This window comes from Callospermophilus lateralis, chromosome 15 (assembly GCF_048772815.1).
Source record: "Callospermophilus lateralis isolate mCalLat2 chromosome 15, mCalLat2.hap1, whole genome shotgun sequence".
NCBI classification, from domain to species: Eukaryota; Metazoa; Chordata; class Mammalia; order Rodentia; family Sciuridae; genus Callospermophilus; species Callospermophilus lateralis.
The window spans coordinates 63,536,737-63,563,382 of record NC_135319.1 but is presented as its reverse complement, the minus strand read 5'-3'; the positions used below and the strand labels follow the sequence as shown (position 1 = coordinate 63,563,382).

The 26,646-nt window shown below is 36.1% G+C and overlaps 1 protein-coding gene across 1 annotated transcript; it reads right to left on the bottom strand.

Annotated features, from left to right (window-relative positions):
- Znf518a (zinc finger protein 518A) lies at window positions 1-25,963 on the bottom strand. Its single transcript, XM_076834328.1, has 3 exons — window positions 25,908-25,963; window positions 23,552-23,638; window positions 1-6,559 (listed from the first exon to the last, which is right to left on the bottom strand). Exon 3 carries the CDS (start codon window positions 6,431-6,433, stop codon window positions 1,997-1,999), a length of 4,437 nt encoding a protein of 1,478 aa, XP_076690443.1. The 5' UTR covers window positions 6,434-6,559; window positions 23,552-23,638; window positions 25,908-25,963; the 3' UTR covers window positions 1-1,996.
- Between the last annotated feature and the right edge of the window lie 683 nt (window positions 25,964-26,646).

The following is a 26,646-nucleotide window of genomic DNA, read 5'->3' as shown; positions in this document are numbered from 1 at the left end:
ATTAGGTTTTAGCACAGTTAAAAAAATTCTTATGTAAACACAAACTTAAGATAACTTTAATTGAAGAAAACATTCATCAACAATGAACAATGAAATTAACAATGCTTACCATTCTTTAAACACCATATACATTATTAATATATACTGTGTATTTCCAATCAACTCCATTCTTAGGCTCAATTTTTAAGAAACACGATTTTACCAGGTTTTATACAAAAAAATACTTCACTAAGAAAGTAGATAAACTGCACAAAAACAGTACAAGTATAATGTGCATAGCAAGATAGCTTGAAGCATCTATGTATGGCTTTCTTTAAAATAAAAAACTATTAGGGGAATGGGCCCATTTGGGACCTTACTGTTACAGTTGACATATGTAAACTGTTTCACATCTTTTTTAGGCACTTGCTAACAATAGTGTTCAATCCCTGAAAAATTAATTTTACCTAAAAAAAATCCACATCTGAAATAATAACCAAGAAAAATAGAAAATAACATGGGTTAAAGTTTTACATATTCTCTTTAAATTAAACAACCAGTTTTATTAGTGCATGCACAGAACTAAACTAAAAGAAAATAAATTTTTGTGACAAAACTTTCTGTGCAAAATTTACATAACAAAGTACAAAAAATATGTACAGATTTGTTATATACAGAAAAGAAGCCCTGAAGTTTTCATCCAATCAATGAAAATATCATTAACACTTATAGTAACAATATAACAAAAACCATACAACACACAATTTTGTAATATAAGAACTTCATTACCCAATGATCCAACAAAATTTGATCCAAACTTACAAGGTAAAAAATTTAAATCTATTGATTGTTATGAAAATGTTCACTCAGAAACTCCTTTGGGCATGTTCCTTAGGAATCTGTCCTGAACTACCAGAGTCCAGTGTTAATTCTTCCCCATTTTCCAACACCAACAATTAGTATATATCTGCTTTGGGTTGTCCATTATACTGAAAAGTTGCTAACAAAAATGGTTTGTCCTAATTTGGACATGTTCAGATAATAATAGTAATTAAACTGACAAAAACATGATCTGCCTTGCTAATCATGCTTCAAAATATCATCTCTGTAAAAAAAAATGTTAATTTTCAAGAAAATCTATTCCCTTAGAAGTGTTTCTATGTTCCACGGTTAAGGGATGGCAATCAAGAAAAGATGGTCACTTGGTTTTTGGGAAACAGTTTAATTCAGATGAGCACAATTCTGTGCAATGGGATCATTGGAGAATATAATCAGCTTAAGGAAAACGTTGAAATTCTTTAACTGGACTTGAAACTAGACAAAGAGATTCTCTTGAGGCTGCCCATCTATTGCAATGCTTGACATGGCCATTTAGAAAATCAAAATCACATTGGGAGGATGTTCCAATTGTTGACATAGAAGAGAGCTTAACATAAAACAGGGTTTACTTGCCCCATACTCTGAGCTTTATTTAATGTAACTATAGTAAGTTAAAAGATACTTTCAAAGGAGTCTAATACCCTTTAAACTGTATTTAGCAAATGTCAAGTAACTTTTTTACCCAAGCTCTCAGTATATCTTCACAAGTGAGGAGATATTTCTCAACTCCATCATGAAAGAGCTCTCCATCTTCAGAGGAGCTGTATATATCAGATTTATAAGGCTGGTGGAAGAAGAGAGGGAATGGAGCTGCCATTACCCTCTACTAAGAGTCTCTAAAGAAGTAAATTGGGAAAACTTTTTATCAAAATTTTCTTTAGCCCTAACTTCCCACAAACACATCTTTAAAAAAATCAAGGTACAACTGTGCTGATTAGTTTCTTCCAAAACTTGTGTGTGCAACGATGGCATTTTCAAGTACCACACATAAAGCTTTTGTTCTTCCAAAAACACATGACTTTTAAAACTATTTAATTTCAGGAACTATACCAAGTAAAAGCTGCATGTAGTATGGTACTTCAACCCAGTGTTTTCTTCTAAGGTAATGTTGCTTTTCTTTTCCTTGCTTTTCAATACCTTATTCTAACATATTCCAATCCCGAGTGGCTTCCATTAAATGTCTCTGCCCATGACCAGCCCAAGCGTCCTGATTGTCAAATACTCTACCACAAAACCAACAATTAAACTTAGTTTTCAAAACATTTTCAGAGGTAGTTTTTACAATCTGATAATTATTTTTGCTTGTCTTTTTGAGTGTTAATTTTAGCACAAACCTTTCTTTCACAGAACTAACATGTTTAAATGTTTTGTGCCTCTTGGAAAAATCATCATAAGTTGTTTTTGAAGGGTTATAACAAACTGGTTTCAGTAAAGCATTCATAGTTCTTTTTGACAATGAAACTTTAAGTACACGTCCATTAAATTTAGCGACAGTTTTCATCACACTCACTACTTCTGGTGCATCTGCATCAGGATGATTTAAAACCACAACTGGTTGGTTTCTCCTAGGACATTTCACAAGCTGTTTGGAACTAAAAGGGAAAAGCCGCAAAGTTCTAACTGAATCTTTTGAAAGCCTAGGTCTGCTAAATCCAAATGTTTCACGAACATCTTCAGTTTTAGCCTTTTCTTTACACTTTCTATGCAATGATGATTTTTTTCTTGGAGGTTCCTGGGAACTATCCCTACACTTTCGTTTACAGTTTCTGTTTCTAGCTACAAAGGCAGTTTCAGAATCTTTATTTCTTACACTTGTTTTTATTTTTGAAAATTTTTTGGGGGAAGTCTTTCTTCTATTGAAATTTCTCTCAATTGTACAATTTGTCGTACATCTTAATACCCTGGCCTCTGAATGGTCACTGATACATACTGGTTCATCAGAAGATTCAGGGCATGTTGCAGTAGAGGTTATAACAATTTCATTTGCTGGCATCAAATCATCTAATAAGAACGGTAAGGCATCTCTAGAAGATTCTAGCTCTTTCTGCTCTCCACCTATAGTCTGATTAGATGGTACACCGTCTTTCTGTGGTGAGGATGCAGAGTTGCTAACTAACAGATTATTAGCAGCAGTCACATTTAACACAGGGTTAAAAATCTTCAGCAATATTTTTTGTGATGTTCCTTCAGGTCTCTTTGGCTGTATATTTTGATAATAAGAACTATTTTGGACTAACTTAGGCTTAAGCAGCTCAGCATTATTTGGCATCACACACTTTAAAAAAACAGCTTGTGTGCCATCAGGCAAGAGGGTATAAAGTGGTGTTTTTGAAAAAATTTCATTCTGAGGTTTTACTGAATCCAAGATATTTAATTTTGTTCCCTGCTGCTCAGACAATGCATTGGGAATAGGAATAGCTTTCACTGAAGAACTTGCTGATGTTTTAATAATGTAAGGGCCTTTTAATGGCAATGTATTTTCTGAGCTACTTTTCATGCTCAAACAACTGCCAATGCTGGAACAAAATGCAGGTGTTAGACAATTGTTGTTTTGTTCTACCTTTAAAAAAGGTGTTTTGCAAGGATCCTTGGTCACAGTTCCACAAACTTGAGCACTCTCAGTTTTTACAGTAGAAAGACCTTCAAGTTTCCCATTATTGAATGTCAAAATCATCCCAGGCTTCTTGTTTAAAAGAGGAGGTACACCTTGCGTACTAACTAGTGGACGTGGTCTTCCTGAAAAAACATGGAATCCAGGCTTATTGGCAACATGCAGTGGTATAAAAAAACCTTTTGGGGTTTGAACAAATATAGTTTTTTTATGTTCTGTGTTTAGAAGTGGACTCTGCATATATAAAGAACCTGAATTTTGTGTAGTGGCTCGTAGTTTGTCCTTTACAAGCTGCTGTGTTATTATTGCATCTGACTGAGTCTTAAGTAATGTGCCAATACCTGAAATTCTAGGTGTCTTTTCTGAATCTCTCACATCTTGTGATACAGATAGCACTTGTTTTTCCTTTCCATTACATTTTAAATTCAGATCATTTGGGGGCACATCAACACCTCCATTACTAGAGAGAAGTGTGAAGATTTCTTGCCCTCTGAAGTCGTTTGAAGATTCAACTATTGTGCCTTCTCCCTCGTGTTTCTGAAATGACTGGTCACAATGAAGTGGCAGGCTTTGATTTGGAATGTCAGAGTCTTGTTTTACATCAGATTTTGGTTTTAATATATCTTGAAGCAATTGGTTTACTTCAGGGGGCAAAAATTCGGATGCCTGTTGGCTCTGGAGAGAAAAAACAGATGTAATTCTAGGCATCAGAGGTGAATCAACACTAGAAATGTCATTCCAGTTAGATTTTTCAGTTACATTCTCTAAGTTTTGGTTTTCATTAGTGTACAGGTTTTGTCCCTTTTCTAAAACACATCGTTCTTCAACTTCAGCTTTCATTTTTAAAATTCCATCTTTATCATTTAAAAAGCTGACAGATGATAACAGGCTATCTGGGTTTGAGCTCTCCTTCCTCACTAGTGATAAAGCTGTCTCACTAACTGGTTGCTGAACTGTTTTGCTTGAAGATTCTCTCTGAATGTTTTCACACATTGCTGTTCCTGAAAACCTTCGACGTTTATTCGAGTTATTCACTTTTGAGTAATTATGAAAAGGCAATGATCCTTGATTGGAGGACTCAACAGGTAACTCAGAGTTGACATAATTAATGCAATAGTTGTGCATGTCTCCACTGTTGTATGCATTTGGTTTGGTAGTATGGTTGACTTTGTCTGGACTTTTAATGGTAGTATCTAACACCTCAGGATGACTCTGAATGATATGATTTCCCCATAAGTCAACATTATCTCTTGCTTCAACTTTTGTGGTCACTGACGTGGTAACCAATTCTGATGTTGTTGGTAAAGAAGATACACTTTTGCCATAATCCATTGTTGGAAGCATGTTATTCTTTTCTGATATAAAAGCCATTTCTTTCTCTGAAATTACTTTCCCTGAAAGCACAGGAGATGAACATGAAAACGGAGGTGGTTTCATATAAACTGTGTCACTTATCTCAGTTGTTACTCCTGTTAAAAATCCAGGTGTGTCCAGAGTCTGGGGGTGCAAATTAGTAGTACTGTCTTTTGCAGCATCTGAGTGTGAGGTGGGTGAGTATAAATTCTGCTTATTTGTAGGCAACAATTTTATTACAATATGCTGTTTTCCATCTACCATCTTGAAGCCCATAAACTTAGCACTATAGTTAGCAGGAATTGTTATTTTATTATTTTTCACCATTAATACTGTGGGTCCTTGTAGAGCAGTCTTCAAGAAACCTGAAGTAGCATTGGATCCCTCCTCAGCTCTATTACATTGCCCAGTGGACAAAAGAGCTGGTTTTCCTGACTCCAACTCTGCAGGCTTATCACTATTCTCACAGTGTAGTCTTTCACCCTTTTCCTCATTTAAATGTTCTTCACCATGATAGCTCTGGTCTTCAAATTTGGTCTGTGTTTTATTCATTTTATTAAGCACTTGAGTGTTTTCTTCTATATTTCTGTCACTTCCATTAGTAATTTTCTTACGTTTCCAGAATGTCTTCCTTGATGCACCTATTTTATATCTTTTCAGTATTAACTTGAGTCCCGATGAAGTGTTTGCCATCCTTTTTTCATATTTGTCTTTTTCCAGTTTTTCTTTTGCATACAAGTGTTCTTTGTGCAAAGTTATAACATGTCTTACAAGATAGTCTTTACGGGTGGCACCATAGCTACAATATTGACAAGTGAAGGGAAGAGTACCAGAATGCACATGAAGGTGCTTCTGAAGCTCCCCTTTGGTAAAACATACATGATGGCATTTACCACATTTATAATGAACTTCATTATGTCTATGAATGTGCTGGACAAATGTGCCAACATCCTGGGTGGAGAATTGGCATTTTTCACATTGAAAATTACCATTAACACAATGTGTAGATGTGAAATGCTTTGTCAAATCCAATAAAGTATATACACGCTCATTGTTACAAATATCACATTTTACTAAAGTGCTCCTATGGGTTCGTCGGTGTTGTTTAAATATCTGGAAGTCATTTGCTGAAAAACTGCACATTTCACAAGGATATGAAGGCAATTCACCATGGTGCCACATTTGAAAGTGTTTCTGCAAATCATTTGGGCTATATAGAGTGCTGTCTTGGCATTTTAAACAGCTGAAATTGAGTATTTTTGCAGACATTTTTATACCCTCTTCTTCAGGTCTCTCACACTTATGAAGTAATATGCACTCCTCTACACAGCTCACAGTCTTTACACTGATAGATTTTCTTGCAGTCTGTGGTTTACTCTGAAATAATTTTCTATATTTGTCAACTTCACTTTTCACTAGGACTTCATTTGGAATATTTATCTTCGGCAAATCAATTTTCACATTTTTAAGATCATAATGAAAACTACTTTCTGAAATTTTTGGTCTAGGTGCTGATCTGATAGGATCAGATATCACCTTTTCCACATCATTTTCTTTTTTAAATGTAGTTTGGTTTTCATCACAAAAAAACTGTTTCTGTTCAGATGGCATGATTTAATTAAAAATCTCAGTTTCTTTTGTTCTGAAAATCTCTGAAGTTATCTGTAATTTAAACAGGAAATGATACTGTGTCGAGACATCTTCAAAATAACCAGAATTTTCCCCACAACATTTCACCTAAAATTAAACAAAAAAATTGAAATTTTTATCACAAAATTCAAAGTAAGTTTTATATCTCTACATTCATATTAGCAGACTAGAAATACTAATCAAGCATGTATATTAAAGACACAAACCACCTGTTAAGTATGTTAAGAAAAACGTAGCAAGAAGTAATCATTTAAAGTAAAACTAAAATTCATTTGGAAGTCAGGAAAGCATACTCTAGTTTAAACTCTATTATATGACACTGGGAAAGCTTTAGCTTCTCTGCACCTCAGTTTCCTCATTAAAAGAAAACAACAGCTGGATAAGTACCCTAGAGCTCTAAGATTTTTATAGTAAAATAGTTTTAAAACAGGATTAAAAAGTTATTTTTTGAGATAGGTTCTCATTATGTTGTCCAGGCCAGCCTTGAACTCCAAGGCCCAAAGGATCTTCCTGCCTCAACCACCTAAGTAGCTAAGACTACAGGCATGCACCGCTATATCTGATGGAATAAAAATGGCTTCAGAGCCAGGCATGGTAGTAGCACAGGCCTATAATCCCAGCTACTCAAGAGGCTAAGGCAGAAGAATAACAAATTGGAGGCCAGCCTGGACAACTTAGTGAGACCCTGTCTCAAAATATGATTTTAAAAAAGGTGGGGAGCTGGGAATGCAGCTCAGTGGTAGATTGCTTGCAAAGTCTTGGGTTCATGCCCAGTTCTAGGAATAAAAAAAAAAAATCCTAACAAGAGAGCTCTAAAAACATAAGCTCCAGTTATACCAGTTAAGCACACATGGTTTGTGCATACTATTAACTTTTACTTTTTCACTCGCATAGTTGATCCTACACATATTACATTACTCATAAGGTAATTCTCAATCCCGAAAGATTTCACCCCGAATTTTCTATTTCCTTAGTTACCCAGAGATAATCTACATTTAAAATAAAAGCCTGATTCATCTAACACAAACAACAACAAAAAGACGACATTTACTATCTAAAGTTATCACTACTAAATGGTGAAAAAATAATAAGTAGGAAAAAATTGAAAGAAACAGAAACATCCCTTATTCTTGAAGTCTGTCTACTACCTGGTCTGGTTTCCTACCATTTAGGCTATTTGAGGTTTTTTGGTCCCAAGTACTCAGGCAGATGGGAGTAATGAAAGCCTCTGGCAGGTTAGAATATAACCATTACTATCCACTTCCACTAATTAAAGTACCTACTGGTCGGGTTATTCTAACAAGTTTGAATCTGTGTTATAATCTCTTCCCTGGAAAAATGGGGGAAAATCAGTACTTCCCCTTCCTCCTTCACAAGGCTGCTGTAAAAAATTGAGAAAATACACAAGGCCAGGTGTGGGGGGGCGTACAATTGTGATCCCAGCTCTGAGAAGGCTGAGTAAGGAAGAGAACTAGACTCAAGACCACCCTGAAAACTCAGTGAGGCTTGGGATGTGCTAGCACTTTCCCAGCATGTGTAAGGGCCTGGGTTCCATCCTCAGAACGAAAGACATAAAGAAGGAAAGAAAAAGAAAACACACATAAAGATTGTTAAGAACCATTAACAAACTGTTAAGAACCATTACCTTCTGATTACCAAGTATGTTGCTGAGATTGGAATTTGAGTACTAAAAGTTCAATAGTAAACATATAAAATTATATTTTAGAAAACTTAGATTTTCTTATTTTTATGTTCTTAAATACATAAGCAAATATTAGATAAAACTGGATAAGCTAAAGAAAATAAAGTATAAATCATATTAAGCTCCACTCATAATGACCAAAGATCTCATGTTTAAATTTTAGTTAATCTAAATACCTAAAAACTTCAGTGTTACAGAAATCTTTTACTGAAGGAATATAATTAAAAGTCAAATTGCTTTACAGATTAAAATATCCTTATATTATTTCTCAAATCTATTTTAGGCCACATCTAAAAAAGCACATTAATGTACATGCTAAACTAACAATATATATTAGAAAGGTGCCAGCTTACTGATTTTTTAATATGCCATGCCTAATATAGTAAAATGTTAATTTTTTTACTCTAAATATTGTACTGTATTGCTAAATGTAATTTTTACATTTTTAAAAACATTTTGTTCTTCAAAACTACAAAAAATAATAATAAAGGGATAGATAAAAGTTCCCATGTACCTGGTGGGCACTCCATATGAACTGGAATATTCCCTATAGAGCAGTTTCTCAACAATGACAAGCATTATAACCACCTATGTAACTTTCACCATATCAGAATCTGACTGTAAGGTTCAAACATGTGAAACGTTATAATTAAGGGTTCTCCGTTTGCCGAAGACCATAGTGTGGTATTACCACATAGATGGTATTACCTATTTGCTACATATAGAGAGGACTATCATGGGGTTCATTACAAAAAGCAAACTACTTCTTATAGTAATATTACATGTCCAAAACTGTATTTCTACAAGTGCCAAAAAACACCTATATTTTCATACTTCTAAATCCCATCAATCCCATTTCAAATATCTACATAATTAAAAATTTTTCTTATAAAGTAACATTTCCCAAAGACTGATAGCCAGAGTAAAAATAGGCTTTTAAAGCAACTCAATCTGCTGGGTACTGTGGTGCATGCCTGTAATCCCAGCAGTTTGGGAGGCTGATGCAGGAGGATGGCAAGTTCAAAGTCAGCCTCAGCAATGGCGAGGTGCTAAGCAACTCAGTGAGACTCTGTCTCTAAATAAAATACAAAATAGGGCTGGGGATGTGGCTCAGTGGCCAAGTACCCTTGAGTTCATTCCCTAATACTCACCCTCCCCCCAAAAACCAACTCACTCTAATAAAAACTAATAAATACCTAATAAATATCAAGTATTTTGATGGGTGCTATGGAGAGATTAAAAAAGTGGTCCTTGCCCTACTGCAGCTTTAATCTAAAGCAGAAAGGACATGTACATTAACACATTGCTTATTCAGTGCTGACTATCCAGCAGCTCTTCCAGTATATAAACAAGAACAGAAAATATTAAGCAGGATGTGTGGCAGCCAAAAGAGATGCCATGAAGTCCACTCATGAAAGTACATGAGCTCTCCTCATAGGCAAGTTCTGCATACTCTCAGGCAGATCTGACTTTTCCTAACAATTTAAGTGAAATTGTGTTGGTTTCACAATCCTTAGCAAATGAAGAAGATTAAGAGCTCCTTGGCAGAGAGAGAGAGCAAAAATATTTTCAAAAAGGAAGAGGGGATACCATGAATTACCCAGAATAGTTAATACCACAGAGATGGAAAGCAGCTTCATTGTTTTTAGGAGTTGAAAGGAAGAAGGAAAATGGAACTGATTGCTTAACGGGTATGGGGTCTCCTTTGGGAAGATCAAAATATTCTGGAACTAGATGAAGGCAATGGGTGCACAGAAGATATATGTAATAAGTACCACTATAGTATATACTTTAAAATGCCAATTTATGTTATGTGATTTTTCACCCCAATAGAAAGGGGGGAGAGGCACAAAATCTTAGAAGCATAGCTAATTAAAGTAACATAGCCTAAGTACGAAACAGTTATACCTGTGCCAATAACCTGAGGGCATTCTACAATACAGAACTACTGATAAACATAATGGCCCCAAAACATGTCAAGAAAGAGTCATATTGTACTAAGAATACCCTATTTAAGAAGGTATGAAATTATTTAATATATTTTAGCATATCAAAAGTAAACGGGCTGCTCAGTACAACGCAATGGCACAACACACCCATAATCCTAGCCAACTAGGAGGGTAAGGCAGGAGAATCATAAATTTGAGGGCAGCAACTTAATGATACCCTGTCTCAAAATAAAAATAAAAAGGACTAGGGGTGTAATTCAGTGGTAAAGCACCCCTGGGTTCATTTCCCATTACAAAAAGAAGTTATTTAGAAAGTTCACTTAGCATTCTCATTTCTCTGACAATGACAAATTATTTTAAATTAAGATTATTTATCATGTGTCTATATATGCACATCACAAATGTCAACCTTATGGGTTGGTGTCACCTTTTAACATTCTCTTGACTTTCTATAAAAACCATCCAAATATTTATAAAAGCCTAACATTTTAGGGTCTACACTACATTTTCCAGTTTCCTGCCATAATAGAAACAGCACAAATTTCTCTGCTAGACTATGTATTCCTATTATTTTAGAAAATATGGTTGGCTTGATTATGAATTTAAATACAGATACTACTTAGAGCTTTCTTTGAACATCCATTTATGAAAAAAGCTGTCAACAATGTGACTCAGGTATCCAGAAGACAATGAGTACATTACCATGACCAGAGGAAAGAGTCCATATAAGAAAGTAAGACACTAAAAAACATCTTCAGTATTGTTTGTAAATATTTTTAAAAGTAGTATTATAGTAAATTTTATAATTCAAAATAATGAAGGGAAAGAAGAGTGGAGAAAAACAGTATATAAATACACTATTCTTTTATTGGGCTTTTAACCAATTTTTGTTTCCACTCATTTTTATAGGCATGTAAAAAAGTCAAAATAACCCAAATTTAGGGTAAAAAGAAGAAAGCCCCCTTGGTATCCTCTCCCTCAATGCAATTCTTCCATGAAGCACTGGAAGAATTGATGGGTAACATCCCAGACCATTTTCTATATATTTATAACATACCTGTTTGCAAAGAAGTTAGTGCTCTCAGTTACAGATGTCCAAAAATCCAACTCAGTCTGATCTGAGCAAAACAGAATTTACAACTACTGGAGATGTCTAATACACTAAGCTAAGAGGAGGCTTCACTTAGATATACAAACAATGTAATTAGTATCTGGTATCTCTCATTCTCTTGGCTTCATTTTCAGGTTCAAGGTGATGCCAAGATGACTGCTAACATCCTTCTATGTACAAGACTAAAAAAAGAGCATGTTACTCCCTCAAAAGTAGAACATAAGTCTCAGCCCAAATTTTCTTAAGCACCAATCCCTACAGTGAGAGAAATTTTTATGAATGACCAGGCCTGATTTGCAGGCGGCCTTCACTGGAGCCAGAAGCATGTGAACACCATCTAATAACATAAACTGAGATTAGAGAATAGAGACTGGATAGTTCCCTGGAAAGAATCAGAGCATTATTATCAAATAAAGGATGGATAAGTAAACATAAAAGTCATACATATATATGGGGTTTTCTCAATTTATTCCTATGTAAATAGAATACATACTTTTGCAACTTGACTTCTTTCACTTTTATATCATAGACTTCTTTCCAGGCCAATGCCTGGAAATACCCTTTTTAATGGCTGCAGAGTATTTCACAGAACAGATGTATTCTGGCTTATTTAAAGAGATACTCACTGGTAGGACTTGAAATCTTTTCCAATGTTTTGCTGTTATGAAGACTGATACAATTTCAGTCCTTGCATTTAAAACACCCTGCACATTTACCACTTAACTATATCCTGAGTCTTTTTTATTTTGAGACAAGCTTTGCTAAGTTGTTAAGGCTGGCCTCAAACTTGTGCCTGGCAATGCATATTAAGTACTTCTGAAGGATGAATAAATTTACATTTATTCTCATCCCAATATGCACTTCTGCAGTCCTAAAAACTTGTAACATTCACAACAAAATAAAAAGGCCACACTGAAAATATAATTCAAGAGCTACTGGAAGGCTTATTAATTTCCCTACCTATTGCATAGCCCTTACCTATTTTTCATGTTTCTCTCTCTCACACAGACAATGTGTTTTACAACTACAAATACTGTCATACCTAGATGTAGGATTATCTGTTCCTTGTATACTAAATAAGATTCTGGATTTAAATCTCCTTTGGTTGCAAATTATATTTAAAAACTCAGAACAGGGCAAATTATAGAATCATATAAGCAAATATTCCCTCAGAGTTGGGCTCTGAGGGAATTCCTGAAGAGCTCGTGTGGTGTGGCGTGTGCCACCAAATGCTGCAGTCTGGCTGGGCACAATTCACGAGCCACTTATCAAGCAGAAACGAACTTTATTTTTAGAACACACACCACACCAGCTCTTCAGGAATTCTCTCAGAGCCCAACTGCCACCACCAGCTTCCCACAAGCCTCTCAACGCCCCCCCCACTCCTCCTGCTCTTGAGGCCGACTGGCTGGGTCATGTGGGCGGAGCCAAAAGAGTCCCCCAATGAGCAGCTCCGTGGTCTGAAAGGGCGGAGAAACAGCCCAATGAGCATCACCGCAGAGGAGCCAATCAGCTGACAGCTGGAAGTTTGCTGGGACAGCTGTGAGCCAATCATCAGCTGGCAGCTGGAAGTTTGCTGGCAGCTGGAAGTTTGCTGGGGCCCCTTCAGCTGTGGCTCTCAACAGACATCTGAGGCAGTCCTCTAAAATTAGTTCATAATCCATACCAAATCAATGGAAAAAAGTAATTGTTAAAGTGGATATTATACATTAAGATAAAATATTTTTTAAAACTCATTGACAAAGGGCTGAAGAATACAGCACAATTGATAGAGCACTTGCCTTGCATGCACAAGGTACTGGGTTTAATCCCCAGCACCACCAAAAAGAAAAAAGAACAAAAATCACTCATTGATAAAAAATAGAAATAAAAACAGTGCTGCTGATCCATAATGGGGGGGGGGGAGGCATGAGAAGAATGGAAGAACTTGGGCAAATGGGAGGGAGGGAGGGGAGGGGATATGGGGGCAGGAGAGATGGTGGAATGAGATGAACATCATTACCCTAGGTACATGTATGACTGCACATGTGGTGTGACTCTACATCATGTACAAACAGAGAAATGAAAAGTTGTGCTCCATTTGTATACAATGAATCAAAAAGTATTCTGCTATCTTGTATAACTACCTAGAACAAATAAGAATAAAATGAAAAAAAGAACAGAATGTTACCCCCCCCAAAAAAGGAACATTAAGAGAACAAAGAAGAACTCTAAATAAATATAATAAACATCAGAAGCAATGGCATATGCCTGTAGGCCAGCTACTCAGGAGTCTGAAGCAGGAGAACCATGATTCCAAGGACAGCCTGGACAATATAGGCAATACAGCAAGACCCTGTCTCAAAAATAATAATAAAAGAAATAAAAAGCTAGGCATAGTGGCATACATCTGTTATCACAGCTTCTGGGGAGGCTGAGGCAGGAGGATTGTAAGCTTGGGGCCTGCCTGGGCAACTTGTCACAAAAGGTTTAAAATTTTTTAGAAAAAAGTTCAGGAAGTAACTCAAGGGTAGAATGCTCCTGGATTTAATCCCCAGTACAATACAGGAAGGAAAAGAAGGACAGGAAGTAGAAGGTTTAAAATACAAGATAAAAATAGGAGAACCAAGAAAGTTAAGAGAAGCAATTCAGGTCTAACACCACAGGGATGGAGAAAGAAAGTACAAACAAAAAGAAGGAGGCAATCATAAATTATTTTTTACAGTACTGAACTGTAGAAAATCAGTTTCCAGGATAAAAATGTCTTCTATATGCACAGCAAGGCATATCATATGAACCAAGGCATATCATTGCAAAAGATTCAGACAGTAGGGCAAAAAGAATATCCCAAATGTTTATAGAGAGAAAAACAGGTCATATAACAAAAGTTCAGAAATCAAAAGGCTCCAGACTTCTCACAACAACAATGGGAAGACAAAAACAAAGCACAATGCTTTCAAATCCTGAGGTAAAACTTCCAACTGAACATTCTATACTTCGCCAAGCTATTGATCAAGTGTAAGGATAAAATGAAGACATGAAAGAAAAATCTCAAAATTTACCTGCCAGATACCCTTCCTTAAGAAGTTCCTAGAAGATACATTCCACCCAAATAGAGAATAAACAGTAAAGGGAAATCCCAGTATAAAAGCTGGGCATCAGATCACATGTTCCAGGCAGGTCAAAGATGAACACTCATCATTAAGAACTTCACACCATCTTTTCAACCTTAGCACAGAATTCCCAGGTGAGCCAGGCCCAGATCTCATCTGTATTTGACTTGTGTTGATATCTACTGATGGTTTTTCTGTTTTCCTTTCTATGTTCCTATATTCACACTGTGACTTAGCATGTAACTTGTCACATGGTGACCTCAAAAACCAATTTCAAACCAGACTACTCATTCTTCCAGATATCCAATATCTGTCCACACTACAGACCCATCAGATTCTGATTATGGTGAGCCCTCAAGTTCCTAGGTTTCACTCTTGACTTAATACACCAACATCCCCAAAAGGGCTTCCAGTTAACTACCACAAAAACTAAAGCTAGACTATGGCCCAGGTGCCTTGTTCACCTTAGCATCCCCTGGGAGCCTTCATCTAATACCACTGTTACTTTTCATTGCATAGCTAGATGCAAGATTTAGGCTTATTACCAAATTTTCAAAACTAAAAAACTTGGAGTTAATTCTTATAAAAATACCCAAAGTGTCAGAATAGCAATTTCATATGGGTAGGGAGAATAGAACCAAAGAGAACACATTGGTTAACTTAAAACAGTTAATATAAAGGTTATTTGTTTTATTATCTAAGACGTGTATATTTTATGCATTTTTATATAAATATATCTGACAATAATAAAAACACATTACAAAATGGGCAAAGAACAAAGTCACAGAGGACTCTTAAGTGAAAATATGGGCAACATCCGTAGAATCCAAAACAAATTAAAATAAGAAAAATTCTGCCAATCGATTGTTACAGATGTCACATGTTTTTAGTTTTTGAGGTGCTGGGGATTAAACTAGGCACTCACACATGGGAGGCAGGTGCTCCAACACCAAACTACATTCTTAGCACTGACATGTTATATAATTTCTTTCTTTTTTAAAAAATATTTATTTTTTAGTTATAGGTGGACACAATATCTTTATTTTATTTGTATGTGGTGCTGGGGATCGAACCCAATGCCTCATGTATGGTAGGCGAACAGTCTACCTCTGAGCCACAGCCCCAAATGGACATGTTGTATATTTCTAATGCCCACTGTTGGCCAGTGAAGAAAAAGAAACAGAGGATGGGGACTGGGGTGGGGAGAGCGAAAGAAGATGTAGGCACTGAACTGACTTGTAAAGATATTTATTGTGAATAATACTTTTAATTTTTAAAATAAAGGAAGTTGTAGATTAAGGCATGCAATACATTTTTAAATTAAAAGATCCTCATTTCTATGTCATTTTTGTCAGAAGAAATACTCAATGACTATATGTTTGTTAAACATATTTGACAAATCTGGGCTGGAGTTGTGGCTCAGCAGCGGTAGAGTGCTCGCCTAGCATGTGCAAAGCCCTAGGTTCAATCCTCAGCACCACATAAAATAAAATAAAATAAAATAAAAGGTATTGTGTACAACTACAACTAAAAAAATAAATATTTTTAAAAAATAGACAACTCTATATAGAAAGACATTCTCCAAACTACTGATGACGTGTTAATTCTTTAAAAGAATGACAGCATGGTACAGCATAAAAGAAACAAACCAAATCAATAGGAAGAGATCATTGGCTTTCCCAAGTACCCTCACTGAAACTAATTACTCTGATATTGCTTGTAGCCATAAGCCTCTACTGAGGTCTGCCTGTATGTTCTTGCCCTTGAATTTTAGGAATCCCTTTTCCTTTTCCTTAAAGTAACTCCTCCTTTCAGCTTGAACTAGTAATTCACTTTGATTGCTATTACTTAGGACAGAAAGTTGATAGATCAATGCTAACTGTGTTTATTTCACAAAAGGGTAGATTCTGTAAAGGTCTTTTGAAGAGAAGTAGGACTTAAACATGTAAGAAAGAAAGCAAAAGCAATCTAAACCTGAAAAACAGAAAAGTTGGAAGGAAAGCATTTTTCTCTCAAGTGCTAGATCAAAGAAAGAATGAATGCATAATGGGTGGTTAAGTAAGAAAGACTACAGAGGACAGATGTGAACTTGATATGAAAGGTAACTAGGAGCCATTGTTAGTTTATGAGGACAGAGAAGTTTCAAAAGCAGTTATTTCAGAAATATTCTTAGAATGGTACCAGAAGGCAAGATAAATTGGCCAAAGAGTAAAAATAGAGGTGAGAAAATTAGAAGACTAGAGTAACAATTAAAATTAAAAATGAGGAAACAGGAAAGTAGCAATGTTAACATACAACTCTTACACTGGGTACAAAGAAATTCCCAAAGCAAAATGCCAAGGATAAGGATGATTTGAACAGAGTGAATCAAAAGGTACCATTCCTGGAGAGTTATATCGCTCTTTACAACAAAATAAAAAGCAAAGTCATTCTACAGAGCCTAAAAAAGAAGACTCTATGTGCTACTAACTATACTTTAGTTGGTTAAACACTAACAAAAAACTTTAACTCTGATTTTAGCACAGCCATATTTATGACTCAGCATGCAACTTGTCACATTACACAGAAAGGAAAACAGTCATGATTTTTTTTTTCTATAACTACTGCATTCTTGAGCTACCTACTCTTTTCCTGTAGAGATAAATAAGTATAAAACACTTATATATGACTGGAGATCAAAGTAGCTTGCAGCAGGAAAAATTTACTGAAAAATACAAGAATCTAGAAAACAAAGCAAAAAAAAAAAAAAAAAAAAACAAAACACCCCTAAGACTATTACTTTCAAAGCAGAACTTATATAAGTGCCCTTGAATAGCTACTGTCTTCATAACTTGGGAAAAAACTAACGTTTTTTTGTTTTGTAGCTGTTTCAAGTTTTTAAAAAATTCACCAGAGGAACTAATGCCTGTTATGTTTTAAATAAGAAAAAAAGTTTTGTAGAATTGACATATATAACCAAAGCCAGCTCCCTTCCAATCAATGTGGCCTAAAAAGTAACTCAAACACAGAAAATAGAAATGTAGGCTTAAGTATGCAAATGTAATTTAGTGTACATGTGAGCCACATACTATTAAGGTAGGATGGCATGAACAAATTTAAAATTAAAGATTAAAATACACAGACACAGTTCCTGATTTAGGGAAACATTTCTCATGCTATGAACTATGATGCATAACTGCTTAATATAAAAGATGCTTACCCACACATACATGCCTTAATTTACCTTGTTCATGCTGTTTCCTTTCAGCAGGCATGTCATTCCCTTTCCTCTAACTAAATTCAGTAACAGTTGAATATTCCAATTCTCTCCTACAGGGACATGAGACTTAAGCAATTCTCACTAATCTTTCCCTTCCTTAAATACTTACAAAAAGGGTAGTCAGTCACAATCTGGTTCTATTTTATTTGTTTGGATATTTTTTGGTAATACTTGGGATTGAACTGAGGGCCTTGAGAATGCTAAGCAAGCGCCTACATGGAGCTCCAGCTCCAGTCCTTTTTCTTAAATTTTATATTTTGAGACAGGGTCTCATTAAGTTGCTAAGGCTGGTTCTGAACTTGTGATTCTGCTTCAGTCTTGCAAGTAGATGGAATTACTGCCATGTGCCTTGGCAAAATGTGTTACATTGTTATGCCATTTCATCTTTTAAATTTAAACTCCCCAGATTATTTATAAACTTATATAACCTTTTTTTAATTTTAAATTTAAATTTGTCCTAATTAGTTTTACACACACACACACACACACACACACACACACACACACATGTTCTTTGCTGTAACACCAGCATCTGGGATAGTGCTGGACTTATAGGTGGCACCATTAGGTACCAGTCTTTGTTCTAAGTACTGGATACAAAAGTCAATGAAGCAAACAAAAATCCCTCCCCTCATGGAGTTAACACTCTACTAGTTATTTAGGTGATAAAGTAATAAGTTATATATAATACATTTAAAGGTGACACTGTTTTCCCTGCAGAAAACAATGAAGCAGGGAAGAAAAGACAGAACCAGAGAGTTCAATTTTAAATATGAAGTCAGGGAGGCCTCACTTAGAAAGGTCTTATTAGGAGCTGGAGAGTAATGTGGAGGCTTTGGGTTCATCCTCAGTAACCAAAACAAAAACAAAACAAAAAAGTATTATTGGAGCCAAAATTTTTTAGTTAGAGACAATACCTTTATTTATTTATTTATGTATTTATTTTTATGTGGTACTAAGGATCAAACCCAGTGCCTCACACATGCTAGATAAGCACTCTATCACTGAGCCACAACTGCAGCCCCCTGGAGCCAAAATCTTAAGAAAATGAGGGAGCCAGTACTCCAAGTAGAGAAACAGTAAATACCAAGACCCTGAGTGTACAGCATGTTTAACCTATTTGGGAAATACCAAAAATATCAGCACAACTGAACAAAAGAATGAAAGGTGAAGCAGTAAGAGTTAGGTCAAAGAAGTAACATGGGAGCAGTTGTGTTGGTACACACCTGGAATCCCAGCTACTCAGAAGGCTAAGGCAGGAGGATCACAAGTTTAAGGTCAGTCTGTGCAACTCTGCAAGAACCTGTCTCAAAATAAGAATTTTAACAAAGGGCTGGGGATGTGGTTTAGTGGCAGAGTGCTTGCCAAGTATGCATGAGGCCCTCGATTCAATCACTAGTACTGCTTCCTCAAAAAATAGGGCTTGGGGCTTGATGGACGATGCTGTAAGGACTTTGGTTTTACTACGTATGAGATGGGAAGCTAGTGAAGCAGAGAAGTAACATGAGCCAAATTATTTTTTAAAGAGATTACATTTCAGCATTTAAGAGGGATCTAAGAGCAGAAGCAAGGGACCAGTTTGAAGGTTAATATACTACAACTATCCAGTTGATGAGATGATGGGTCTTGATGAAAGCAATAAGGCATGGTAAGATTCTGAATATATTTTGAAAAACATAAGATCAGCTGACATACTTTCTGAGAGAGAAAAAAAAATATCAAGAATAACTAAAAATTATGACCCCAGTCACTGGAAGAACTGAGTTGCTCCTTACTAAGGAAAAAAAAAAAAAAAAAAAAGGACTATGAAAGTAGCAGGGAATTATATCAAAAGGTCATTGTTAGTTGTGTAAACTTTGAGATGTCTATCTGACATCCAACTGGAATGTGGAATGTGTAACTGGATATAGAATAAAGAGGTTTAGGTGGAAGATAAAATTTTAAGAGTCAAGAAGAGATATATGAATTTATATATTTGGAACAGGATGAAATAAACAAGAAATAAATACAGAAGACCAAAGTCTGAGAGGAAAAAGATAAGAACCATCAAATGAAATGGAAAATAAATAAACAGTGAAACTAAAGGTAATCAGAATGTAATATTCTGAAAGCCAAATGAAGAAAGTGTTCCCAGAATAAGGAAAGAATCAATTCTAGTAAATGAAAAACTGTAAAAGAAAGGAATGAATGCAGTAACAATGCCTTTCAACAGGTCAGAAAGGATAGAAACTAGTGAATAAGTTGCAATTGAACTTGGAAAGGAGCACAGTATCATTTGTAGTAACTAGAGAGGAGAATAAAGATGTTAGCAGGTAGGCACACAGGACTGAGAGCTTGTGAAATGCCTGATTAAGTCTACCACAGAGGTTGGCACACTACAACCTGTGGACTAAATCTGGACTGTGGCCTATGTTGTAAATTTTCATTGGAACACAGCCACACACATTCATTTACATATTGTCTGTGACTGCATTCATGTTATAATGTCAGCTGATAACTGTGACAGAAACCATATGGCCTAAAACATTTACTATCTGGCCATTTATAGTAAGTTTGCCAACTCTGGTATAATGGTATATTTCAAATGATACTCTCCAAATTGAGGGTCAGATAAATGGCTGTGAGGGGAAAAAGTAGGCAAGGGTCTAAAACACAATAGCATTAAATGACAAAGTGACATATTAACCTCTATACTATTCCTAGTATCCAGCTCAAAATGAATTCTATAAGCAATCAAATATTGCTTCAGTTTTGTTATTTGTCTCTTTTAAAATATTTTTATAAATATATTGCTACATTAGTTTTAAACTGGCTGTATTTCTAAATAGGGTATGGTTTTATCTGTTTATACTGAAAGATCTCTCGAAAAGGGTGAGGTAAGAAAAAAATATGTATGAAACATACATTAGCATTCCAAGTTAATTACTGTTTTTTAAAAATTCAAAATAGATAAACAACCGAGTTTTTTCCACAATGAATGACTTTACACCATTTTGTTACATTTATTTTATGTTTTACCATCCCTAAATGGCATTATTTTAAAAGGAATATAAGCATTTTACTCAAAGAAACCTCTATCTAAGTAAAAAGAAATGAAATTCCTGGTTGGCTTTCTAAATGCCACACATATTTACCTAAAAAGTCAAATCTTATTTGCTACTATCTTCTTACTCCCCAAAAATAATGTTACAAAGCAATCTCCACCCCATCTTGAATCAGCCAATAATCATTTCCAACTCCACTGTTTCTTTAATTATTCTCTGTGCCTATCAAAACTCCACTTACAAGTCAAAACCCATGTGTAGTTATGACTCCTTTAAAAAAAAAACCTGCCTACATGGGCCAACCCTAATTTCCTTCCTAAATGAACTCAGATTTAAAAAAACAACTGTGCATTCATTTATCTGTTTTTTGTGTTGTTCTCTACACATGAATTTGTATTCCTTATCTGAAAGCACTTTGAGTTCTTCAAACTCCTCTAATTCTTACTGAAATGTTAAGCACAGCACTGATTATTCTCAAAGCATGTTTGTTGGTCTGTGTAAACTAAATATATTTCTTAAATGTGCTATATTAGATAAAGTCCACCATCCACTCAGCCTCATTCAGAATCTTAACCATTCAGGCAGCTGCACATACTTACATGTAATAGACACTCAATAACTGTTTGTAAGTTGAATGAAGGAAGAACTAAATGCATGCATGAATGATGAATAAGTAGTAAGTGAAAAGCATCTTTTATAAGGTAGAGGAAAGAAGCAAATATGTGGAGTATGTGAATGACCATGCAATGCACACACCTTAAATTTATAAGGGTCACATAATCATAAGAACACTTTCTGCTGCAATCCCATTCAAATCAATTACACATGGAATTTTAGCCCAGGGGTCTATGTTCCCTGAGACTGAAATTGGCACTCTATCACTATCCATTTCTCATCTCTACTGGCTTCACATTCCCCCTCTACAAATGGGATTCACATACACATGGGAAAGAATGTCACTAGCTCCCTCCCAAATTAATAACTTCAATGAAAAGGGAGCTTCTTTCCACATTCATACATCAATTTCAAAGAATTCTAATGGGCTCTGCTTGAGTAAGACATAATCACTGCTGTAACTGGGATAAGTTATAATACTGACTGACAGCTCACCAACCACTCAGAATAGTGAGGGTTGTTTCCCAAATGATGCAATACTAAATAGACAAAAATCTGTATGTCTTCTACCAGTCAAAACCTACAACCCAATTTTCAAAAGGAACTAGTGATGCTTTACTGTATCTTGGAGTTACTTAATTTTTTATAAAGCCAATACTTGGTTTTAGCTATTACTACCTCTTGAAATGAGATTCCCCCTGGGAAGCCTATTTAATTCTTTTAAGCTTCTATTTATTTTATGGGGTGATATTGGGGATTAAGCCTGGAGGCCCTTTACCACTGAATTACATACCTAGCCCTTTTTATTTTTTCTTTTGAGGCTAGCCTCCATCTTGTGATCCTCCTGCTTCAGCTTCCTAAGTAGCTAGAATTACAGGCTTGCATTACCAAGGCCAAGTATTTCTCCTAAGCACTTTCATTTTAATATTCTGACACTTTCTCACACAGCCGACCAGGGAATAGGTTTATTTATTTGGGGGGGAGGGGGTCAAACACTCTATCAACTGAGCTATATCCCCAGCCCACAGCCAGACCAATCACAACAAATTTCTAGTCAAACTTTGTTCATAAATTTTGCAAGATGAAACAATCCAAATCATTTGCTAAGTCATCATACAGCAGTCTCTTATTTACTTCACTACATCCAAAGCTCTTGTTCTAAGCACTTATATTTCTTTTTTTGAATAATGTAGACCAAATATGGAATAAAAAACTCTTAGTAGTTTCTCTACTCAGGAACAACACAGTACCCATTTAAATCTCCTACCAAGAGGCTCAAACAAATATTATAAAAGATGTTATTCAAGTAAAAAAACATTGATAAACTGGTACCTCAACTCAAGCTATGTTGCTCTCTACTCAAAATAGTTGTCATAAATTTTTTGACAAAATTAAAAATTCATGCCTTTGTGAAAAGTGTCCCTGAAAAAGAAAACCATCTGTGAAGATCAAGGAGGAACACAGTTATGATTGATAAAATAATAATGCAGGGTGATATGGTTTACTTCAGCTCTTCAGCTGTTACATACAAAATCTTTTTCCTCATTTAGTGCTATATTAATGAGTATATTTAATACCTTTGATGACAGGAATTTTAAGATACTGAGATACCCAAGAATTCTGGGATTTCAAATATCTTAAGACCTATCAAATACAAACAAGGACATCTGTGTGTGAGGAGTAGATAATCAGTATAAGAGTAAAATATTTCCCACTACATTTCCATAGCTTTCCCTCTAATAACATGGATTTATTACCAGATTTTTGCCTTTTCTTTTGTCCACACCAGGATATTCAGATGACTGTCTCCAGGAAATTAGTAATAAATCTATAGTGATTCCCACACCCTTTTCTGACTCATAATGTAGATGCTATTAATATAAATACATATTTCATAATTTTTCTTAGGTGTACTACTTAGCACTGACCAGACCAAAAACACAGTCACTTTTCTGGCCATTTATACAGCTATAAAATAAGTTTCTATCATTTTTATCTCCAGTGTTCATTACTCAGATGCCCCTATTACTACCTCTACATTCATAAAAATGACAAACCTAAAATTCATCTTTAGAGCTTTAAGAAAAATATTAAATAATAAACTATAAGACCAAAAATTACCTTTTGGTTTCTATTAAAAGGAAAACCCATGTATAAATAATTTATTACGACCAAAAATAAAAAATCTAACTTATAATTTTTGAAAACTCATATTTAAATAACTATTTTAATTTAATCTAGTATTAAAACATATGAACTTACTATGTAACAAATCAAATACTCCAGGTATTTCAGTCTTTACAATACCTCTTTCTTGAAGGAATAAAAGGCACACAATTTAATGCTTGGACAATGTCACAATCAGCAACCGTGATCAAAGGAAGAGATGATTATCTGCAAACAAAATGCAAGATTTTAAAATTTTGATTACGAAAACTGTTAGTGAAACATTTCTGTACTCAATTCGGTAACATTCAACATTCAATATAGCATAATTTTGAAAAACCACCTCTCTGAACCTATGCATATTACATTGTCATTGATATCCAGTGACAACATTATATATTTACAAAAGTTACAACTCAAAGCTTGGAATCAAAATAGTTAATATCTTTATTTAATATGAGAGGGAACATTAGTCTGGCCCAACCCTGTTATCCTACTACCATATTACCTCTTAACAATTCTCACTCTGGTATAATGTCCTATGAAAATTGCTCATCATGTGAAGTCAATATCCCATTCACTGCCTACACACCTGGATCAGATAATAAGCAAAATTTCAACATTTTGTAATAGTCCTTTTCTTCTGATTATAGTGTTTTGTCAATAATCTTTTAGTAGAGTACCTGAAGGAATCTAGGCAAAATTCAAGTCTCATATAATTAAAAAAAAAAAAAAAAAGTTGTATTAGTGCCTTAAAGCACACAATACTCCAATGAGAAAAATTCCAAACAAATACAAACCAAAAAATAACAATAAAAGTACGTTAAAAGGGCATTGTAAGTTGTATTTTGAAGTCAAATTACAGATACAGACTAAAATATTTCTCTTCATATTTCAAAATAGAAAAACTTTGGGCATCATAGGATACTATTACCAGAAAAGACAGGATATGAAATGTGACATAGTAAAAATCTGAAGCACTTCTATGTTCATACAGTAGATATTCACTGTGGTCACTGTCCTTTTATCTTTTCATACAACCATATATAAAATGTTTGAATTGGTAATTACAATTTTAGCAAAAACCAACGTGGTCTACTGTTTACCTTCCCCCACAAAATGCCAATGCCCTGAAAATATTAATGCAACATAATGTCTGTAAATTTCAGGGGAAAAAAGATTTGCTGAAAGAAAATGAACCCATTTGGATAGATCTGGAGTTAAACTCTGACAATGACAAGGAATTTCCATGAGTCAATTAAAATGGTATTCAACCTGAAGATATTAACTTTATGCTCAAATTAAACCTTTTGCTGCAGAAAAGGCAATTCAAACAATATCTGTAGATTATGACTAATATGCACAGACTCTCAAATTAATTTCCTAACCTGATGTGTTTGTTATCTTCACTGTTCATGACTAAGACAATCATACAAAGTTCAACATTCTTATGAATCCTTTAAACACTAATTTCATTTTCCTAGAGTTTTTTCTTTTTTTTTTTTTTTAAGACTTCTGGTAAGAAACTCAACCATGTTTTCACTAAAATGGTTCACAAACACTAAAAGACCAAATTTTAAACATAAAAAAGGGAAACCGAGCCTCAACTTTTGTTTTCGGAACTTTAAAGATACAACTGTCTCACTGGTCTACTTAAGAGCTAAAACATTTTATCTTAAGTACATTCACCCCCAAATACTTTCAATTACCAAAGACACCTAGTCAGAGACTACCTACTCGACAAAGAGGACACCATGTTAAGAACAGTTTCAAAATGGACACTTCAAGTGCAAAAAAGCCAGTTACACCAAAACTCATCTGCCATTGAGTGGTTGGGGTCTACAGGTAAGAGCACCTTTGCACAGCCCTTAAGAGGGCAAGAAGGGTGCGAGCGCCAGGGAGCTTGGCACCTCTGCAAGAAACAGCCCCCAAAGACCATAGACTGAGACCATAATAGGGATGCCGTCGAGTCGGGCTAGCGAACCTACAGCTCGAGGGGTGGGGCCTGAGGGGTGCCCATGCAGTCTCGACCAGCCGCGGTACCCGCCGAGTGGTGCTTCGAGCGCCGCGCGCCCCGCTTCGCCCCAAACACCGCGCCCGATCCGCCCCTTCCTCCGGGGTTCCGCTGCCCCCTCGGGCGCGCGGAGGCACACCGTGCCGCGCTCCCGCCCAGCCCCTAGGATGTGGGAGAGTGGAGAGTTCCAAAAGCTCACACTTAAAACAACCCCCAGCTACGAAGCGAACAGACCAACCCTAGCAGCCTGCAAAAGCGCCGAATAAAAAGACTGACTTCTCCAGAAAAACTTTGCAGCAAGTTAGGCGGAAGCGCTGCATGGCCGGGACTATTTTAACAGGCGCTTCCTATCACAAGAGGCGGATCCCCTAGCCCGTATTGGGGACCCGAGAGCCCCCACAAATTCGCTCTTTGGCTCCTAGCTGGTGCTCTAGAAGTCCCGGCATCCTAGCCGGTTTGGGCGGTCCCGCTCACAGGGAATACCTGTCGTGGTCCCCATTGCCTGCGAGTCCCTGATGGCGGCCATTACCCTTCCATCCGGGTATTTCCGGAAAGCCGAGCGCAGCGCTATCGGGAATGCACGTTGCGGCGGAGGGATCCGCGCTGCACCTGAGGCGAGCGGAAGACAACGGAGGCCGGCTGGGTCCGCGCCTCATCTTGGCGAGTAGGCCATAGAGCCGGACTCTCCGCTGAGTTCTTTAGTTAGCGCTATACCCTGTGTACCGACTTGTTGCTCCCCATTTTGCTCACCAGCAGCTGCAGAGATCCTACTGCCAATGAAATGGCAGACAGACGTCCATTCTGTGCTCTTCAGAGTAGACACCAGAAGCAGGAACTGTGTGCACTTGGCAAGCTCTTGCTGACTGGGAATGGTCTCAACTCTGAGATTTTAATCAGTTCCGGTTTAGCAAAGGGCGTCTTCCCACCACTGGCCACTGACAAGCAGATTTTAGCAGCCATTGAAGTCCCGGTCAACGAAAGAAGCTGCCGTCCACGACTCTGGGAGACGTGTTGAACTCCCAACTTATACATATTTAACAATAGGTCTAAAAGTTGTCTTTACAGTGAGAGAGGCTCTCGTCCCAATCAAAGGAATCTACCCCCCCCTCCCCACATCCCCCAACAGGACTAGACCAAGAGTAGAAATGTGGCCCCTCTTCTCTCCTTTAGAGCATCTCAGAAATGCACCCTATTAAATCGGTCTCATTCTTTACACAAATTA